The sequence below is a fragment of the Gossypium hirsutum genome, chromosome D12 (genome assembly GCF_007990345.1).
Source record: "Gossypium hirsutum isolate 1008001.06 chromosome D12, Gossypium_hirsutum_v2.1, whole genome shotgun sequence".
Classification (NCBI taxonomy): domain Eukaryota; kingdom Viridiplantae; phylum Streptophyta; class Magnoliopsida; order Malvales; family Malvaceae; genus Gossypium; species Gossypium hirsutum.
Genome location: NC_053448.1, coordinates 45,287,045 through 45,294,529, shown reverse-complemented (window position 1 = coordinate 45,294,529; position 7,485 = coordinate 45,287,045). Strand labels below are relative to the sequence as shown.

Below are 7,485 nucleotides of genomic sequence, written 5' to 3'. Positions count from 1 at the left end.
AACCTAGAGTCAGTTGTTCTTACTCTTGAAAGAGATATTAACATAATTTAGGGATTCCTACGAATCAAGACACAAGTGAATAAATCGTTTAATTTAGATTCAAAATAATAAGTGAAGTCTAGATAGATTTTTTTTGGGTATTGTCTTTCTCTTTGGTATTATTTGATTATTTCCTATTTCATTTTCTGTTGCGTTCTTAGCTAATTTAGATTAGTAAATTTAGATTAAAAACAACCATCCCAATTTATCGGCTAAATAATAGAAAAACAATAATTACTAGTACTTTTAGTTATCGTGGATACGATATTCCCTACTCACCATAGCTATGCTATTGTTCAATAGGTGCATTTGTCTTTGTCGTAATTATAGTTAGCTTAGTGACCATCAAGTATATCAAGGTGAAGTGCTAGATAATTTCTTTCTTCTTCTTGCTTGTCAATGTATCACCAGGTATCATGCAATAGAAAATTCCTCAAATTCCTGGAGGTATTGGCTTGTGCTTAGAAACGGAAGATCAAGTAACCCGTGAATCCAACGAGTTGGTTTATAATAATTCATGAAGGAAATTGTCATATTTCCGGAAGTCAATTAGATGCGAAATCTAAAAATTGACTTTTTTTCATAGTTGCACAAGAAGTTTTGTTTTTTGTTGGAAGCTGTCCTTTTTCTTTTTTTTTTTTTAAGGAATTGCTTAGTGGTCTAGTAACAAGTAAGAGTAGTCGATAGTATTAGATATAGATAAAAAAAAAGAGCAAGGAATAAAAAAAATCTACTAATCAATATTTGTGAGGCGGCCTTTCTTGTATTCTTGTATTAGATCCAAAGATTTTTTCTTGACCTAACTACAAAGGTGATAAATCGATTTCTTTTTCTTTTCTACTCTGGTCCTGTAGCTCTATTTTTGTGAATATCGTTTATAATGATTGATGAAGCAAAAAATGTCAATTGAATTTATTATTTCAATTGGTATTTTGCTTATCCCCCTCTCGTTTAAAAATTGAAACTTAGCTAAGTGCTTTGTAAACATATGTATAAAAAGAACATATTTCATTTAGCTCCTTCATCCCTACTATAACTAGTTATTTTGGTTTTTTACTAGCAACTTTAACTATAACCTCAGCTTTATTTATTGGTTTGAGTAAGATACGACTTATTCGAAAATTAATTCAATGAACGAACAATTAATGAAAATAAAGTTTTCTGTCCTATTCCGTATATTCTATAGCTCCTTACCGTGTTAATTATTAAGTATTAAGTATTGATATTCATAAGTAATAGAAATTAATATTTAGAGATAGATATTACCTTTCTTTTTCTCCTTTCAAATAAATTGAAATGATTGAAGTTTTTTTATTTGGAATCGTCACAAAGCAAATCAATTTAATAAATTTGTTTCATACATTGTAAATAAGTGTACATTTTGGATGTAAAACAGAGTATATAAGAAAATAATAAAATTAAAAAAACTTAAAAAAATATTTGAGAATTGAGGATTGAAAATTAAAAATTTGAAAATTGAAAATTGAAAATATAAAATTAAAAACTGGAAATTGAAGATTGAGAATTTAAGAAGAAAAAATGAGTATGGAGTATTTGGGTGAAATGAATAAATGCTTGAAGGGTTTACATATGAATTATTATTATTATTATTCTTGAACCCCTACTAATCATTAGAAAAGTTATCGTTCAAATAGTATCGTTAAAGGAAAACGTGTTATATATGACGTGTTTTTGTTCTCTCTCCTAAAAGTGTGTTTTATGTGATAGTGAAAACGCGATGTGATTTTCATTTTATCCCAAAATCAAGTAAATCAATAAAGTTTTACAAAATTAACCTAATTTTTTAAATATTTTTTCCTCAACCTTTTTATATAAATTTGCCTAAAATGGCCACCACCTGCATCCAGTAGACATGGCGATGGCAGACATCCTTGTCTGGCTCGAGCACGATTCTCGATCTGTGTTTTTCACTCAATATATTTATTTTCTAACACTTAATTCATCATCAAATCAGTCATAAAAATATGATCCCAAATCAGCGCCATAATCGATAATAGAAGAAAATAGACAGGTAGCAAGCTAATGAGCAGCATTTTGAAGCCATTACAACCTCTCTTTAAATGGCCCTCACGTGCCATTAAAAACTCAAATTCTACCTTTAACTGAATAGAAGAAAATTACAGGGGATTAACTAGTACAAGATAAAGGGTAAGACGAAATCCAATAAATTGAAAACTTAATCTCAAGTGTTTTCACCGGAAAAGTCACCAACCTCCTAATTCACTTGCAATGGACTCACTTCTACCAACCTAAAACAACAATTCAAGCAATTCCGGAAAACCCAAAAAATCCTTGGATCATCGAAATCCGATAACATCAGGAAGTAACTCAATGGTTTAATGAAATGTCAAAGTCACACACTCTGACACAAGAGGTCAATAAATAGTCTTTTGACATTCACCATGGTAAAAAGACCAAACAAAAACTAAACCAAAGGCAGACACAGACACCGTCTCAGATTTGCAGTTCTTTAAAGTCAGTCCCGTTTGTTTTTCTTCTAGTACCAAAAATGAAGATATTTTATGTGGGGAAAGCAACAAAGATCTTCATTTTCATAGTGACAGTGTTGGTGGTTTTGGGCCTCGTCTTGGGGCTCGGGCTGTTTCGTCACGCCCTCCAAAAGTCTCACAAATGTTCCGGCGACTCTTGCCCTTCTTCCATTGTCTTCCCCACTCCTAATACACCACCTTCCCCTCCCCCTCCCTTCATTTGGTCTTCTAACCAGCCTCCCTCACCTGCGTCCAATAACCCACCAACTGGCGACCTTACTCCTCCACCACCGCCTCCTAACACGAACCCAAATCCCCCACCACAATTTCCTCCTCCACCGCCTGCTTCAACTGCAGTCTTGGCTGCTCCACCGTACAGTCAACCCACTCCGGTACTGGAGGCTCCAGGTCCTGTGCATGCTTAGATTAGCTGGTTAGTTTCCATTTTTTAAAAATCGCATGGCGTTTTCTTTGTTTATACTTCCCATGTTGTTGAATTAAATAGCGTTGAGATGATCAGATTTGAATTTAGATTTTGATGGAAGGTTCATTTTTGTGTGTGTACAATACAAAAAAAAAAAATTCACCTATGATCTGTAATGGTGGATTTTTTGGGTTTGTTACCGACATTTGTAATTTTTGTGAATTTACTTATGCAACTGGCTGTCAAATTCTGCATTGCGTCTGCTAAAATTGTCAAAAAGAAGAAATGGTGTCAACTGGTTTGACTCCAATGTCTAATCCTAATCTAGGTAACAAAAGCCAATCGAGCCATTGTTGTAGATTAAGTTGGCGATCCAAACATGCCCTTAGTTATGTCTGAATGGTGGGTGCTAATTGTCAATGTTGCAATCATGTCTTGTTGGTTGATAGAATTTATGGTTCCATAATTTTGTTCAATTTTAAAAAGAACAAATTGCCTGAACGTGATTTTGGTGGATAGTTACGTTTAGCTTTTCAAAGTTGTCCTTCCCAATCTTCCTTAATCTTTAGATAAAAAATGTGTTGAAATTTACATTTCTTACATTAGTATTTATAAATGTTTTTTAATTTAGTTACATTCTTACATTCTTATAAAGAAATCTCATGTTTTTGTTTTGGTCACCTAATTATGGAAATTTTCAATTTAGTCATTAATGTTTTTGATAATTTCTATTTTTGGTCGTTTTTCATTAAATGGTTAACAAAAGTGATGATGTGATCTTTTTCTAATTGATATAATAACACATTTAGTCTTCAATACCTATACATTATTAATTTAATCCGCAAACACATATAATTAAATTTAAGTATAATTACATCTAAACACATAATTAAATTTTGTTAAACTTATATGTAAAGTGATTTTGATAAACCTAAAAGCTTAGAACTTCCGAAACTTAGTAAATTTGTAATTTTTATAAACTTTATTCATGATTGTGCTAATAGCATTCTCAACAAAATAGCCCAAATTTTCTATGAAACCTATCAAATAAAACAAAAATAAAAAAGCTTCGTATAAGCTTTTTTCAAACCATCATCTTTTGCATTCTAATCAAATTTAAGAATCGTATAATAATTTGCACCCGTCTCAAAGCATAAAATTTATTGTAAAAATTATCTTTATCTATTTTACTTGCAATTTATTTTAAAAAAAATATGTAAATTTTTTGAGTTTTCGATTTTTCTAACTTGAATTTTTTTAATTTTTTTAAATACATATATTTTTTTAAATTATAATTTCTTTTAAATTTAAAAATATATAATTTTTATATATTTTCTTTAAAATTTTTAAATATCTTTTTTAAAAAATACATTATGACATCATGAGTGCCTCATGTCACAACTTAAAAGTGTTATGTGTCTTATATTTAACATCATTACAAAAAAGTACTAAAACTCTTGACGAAATGAAAATTCGTGTACCAACTTGAGATAGAAAAACTCTTAAGTACCAACTTGGGAAAATGCGTCAAGTTTGGGGGCTAAATGCATATTTGAGCCTCATAATTGTAATTAAATATAAACACATATAATGTTATTTATATAAATATATAAAAATAATATTATATTTTTTTATTTTTCATAATATATAATATTATTTAAATATATATGCTTGAAAATTAAATTAATAGAATGTATTATCATACCAATTAAAAAAGGGCCACATTATCAATTCCGTTAACTATTTGATGGGAAGGGATGATTAACAAAACAACAACACGTTGTATAACATTATTGTGAGTGACAGTTAAAGAAGCTGAAAAATTAATGTTGGTGGAATTGGTAACCAAAATGAGGAAAAGCTGAGACAATAATGAAGAGCGTCCCACCATTATTGACTGAAGTGCAACAGAGAATTTTAGAAATTAAGGGTTAGACTGTCCCTTTCCCGCAAATGGAATCTCTAACATGTACGAGCACTAAGGTACTCTAGAGTCTAGACCCACCTCTTCGGTCTCGAATCAGTAAAAATTATAAGATAAAAAGAATCCGAGACTAATCTTTTGATTCATACAAGCAATTGCTCGCAGTTTCATCACATGTGCGGAGATCAATAATCCAATGCCACTTTGTAACACAATGCACTGTCAAAGAAAATCGACTTGTATTGGGGCCAAAGCCCAAGGTACAGAAGTTACCTTGCCACCGCTGTTTTCCCCGGGAAGGGACCTCTTTCTTGGCTACATCACCAAATGTTAACTCAAAAGTTGTTTTTCTTTTATATAAAGATATCCAAGTTATTAAATATGTAATTCAATATCTACTTTATGATGAAGGATAGTATAAAATTGTGATTCCGTAACATTCATATCTCTTTTTAATAAGAAAATAATAAATTAGATTTTCTCTTCTGATTTTCAACTTTTCTCCTTGCTTAATTAGTGACTCATTATCTTTTTACATTAAAAAAAATGAATTTTTGACCTAAATCATTAAATATATATATCAAGTGCAATTATAACATGAACCTCAACCCAGTGGGGGACCTAAATTATCAAATGATTTATCTCTTTTTGTTTTTTGTTTCATTTAGTGATCTCTTTTTCTTTTTCTTTTTTAGCTCAATTGTTAGTTATTTTATTTTTAAAAACTTTTAAAAATCAAGTTATGAATTTAATCATTTTAAAAATAAACATAATTAACTTGTAATATCTTATATTTTTATAATAAAATTATTTAACATACTTGATTTTATATAATAAAAATATTATAATTTTTATACTAACAAGGAACAATAACAAATTTTAATTTTTAATGAAAATATTATATAATAAACTAATAATTTATATTGAGATCAATGTTTTTGGAATTGAACCAATGGTTGAACTGACAATACTAGCAATGCTTGAAATTTTTCCTCTAAAGGTGAAGAGGCTGGCAATCACCATTTGCTTGCTCTACTTGACGAGATCGAAAAAATTATTTCATCGATCAAAATCAGTGTTTTAAAACTAGACTTGGAATTGGTTAGGGGTATTGATTCGAAAATAAGAGTTGAATTGATTAACCCACAAACTGATATAGATAAATTGAGCAAAGCTAAAAAAAACCAATTGAACATATTTTTCTCTTATTTGATTTTTTTTATTTTTACGAATTTTTAATAATTTATTTGATTGGACAGGATGAACTAATCAAATCATGAACTAGTGGCTCGACCACCAGTCTAGTTCAGAAGAATGAAATAAACAAAAAGAAAATACATAAGCGAAAAATACTTTTTTTTTGTCTTTTCTTGCCACATGTCAATTTTTAATTGGTTTTTTAAAAGATTTAATGATTCAACTAACGATCAAACGAGCAGAGGTACCAACTTGGAAAAAAAATGTTTAGGTACCGAAACGAGAAAAAAATGCATAATTTAGATACCAATTTGTGAGTTAATCTTCTTTTAAAATATACTTAACGGTGAGACTAACCAAGATACCAACTTGGGAAAAATGTAATTTACATATAACTTGTGACTAAAGCAAGTTTAGATACCAATATGAAAAAAAAAGAATATAATTTATGGTTTAAGCCTATAATAAAAATACAACCTTAGAAAGCTAACTTTGTTGGATGCCACAGGATCCAGCTTCTTAAAAGACCACTAACATGTGGCGGAACCTTAAAGGCTTTAAAAAATAAATTTAAATGTTAAAAAGTTTAAAAATAAAATAATAATAGTAATAATAACAACATTAATTGTGACACCCCAAAAATCTCAACGTTACTAATAATAGTATTTCGAAAGATAAATAATATATTTTTAAAAAAGTAAGAGTTTATCAATTAAATAATGATAATAAAAATCGAATTTGACATTGTAAAAGAAAATATGAATAATGAAATTTTAGTAAAGATTAAAATGAAAATTTGTGAAAGATGAACTAAAAGTAAAAATTTACCATTTTAGAAAAAGGAGAAAATTTAAGAAATATTTATTTTATGAACTTGACATGGATATGAATTGATAAGTAGAGTTGGACCATTGAGATATGGGCTAGATTGAAAAGTGGTGAAAAGTATGGGGACTAAAATGCATTTTTCTCATTTTATGGATGAAGGACTTAAATGCAATTTTCCAAATTTTGGTAGATATTTGGAGACATAAGCATGATATTAGAATATCTAAGTGTTGAGCTGTGAAGGAGAGAAAATCTGTGGAAATTAAGGAAGAAATGAGTTGAAGTTTGATTGGTTGGTATTTAAAGGATTAAATTGAAAAAAAATAGAAATATGTAGATTTTTCTACATATTACAAGGGGAAAATGGAAAAAAACAGCAAGCAGCAGAAAATAAAATAAAAAATAAAAATAAAAGAAGGAAAGAAAAATAAGAAAAAGTCTAGAAAAAAGGATACAATTCTCCCATCATTATAAATAGGTCCATTGATTGAATTTTTGAATTTTGGGAGAGGTTTTGCCATGTTTTTTTTTTCAAAATCATCTTTAGAAAATAAATAAAAGAT

General features: G+C 29.2%; 1 protein-coding gene across 1 annotated transcript; it reads left to right on the top strand.

The window, feature by feature from the left end:
* The first annotated feature begins 2,240 nt into the window (after positions 1 to 2,240).
* LOC107946134 (chitin-binding lectin 1) lies at positions 2,241 to 3,227 on the top strand. Its single transcript, XM_016880357.2, has one exon. It carries the CDS (start codon positions 2,570 to 2,572, stop codon positions 2,972 to 2,974), a length of 405 nt encoding a protein of 134 aa, XP_016735846.1. The 5' UTR covers positions 2,241 to 2,569; the 3' UTR covers positions 2,975 to 3,227.
* Positions 3,228 to 7,485: the final 4,258 nt, after the last annotated feature.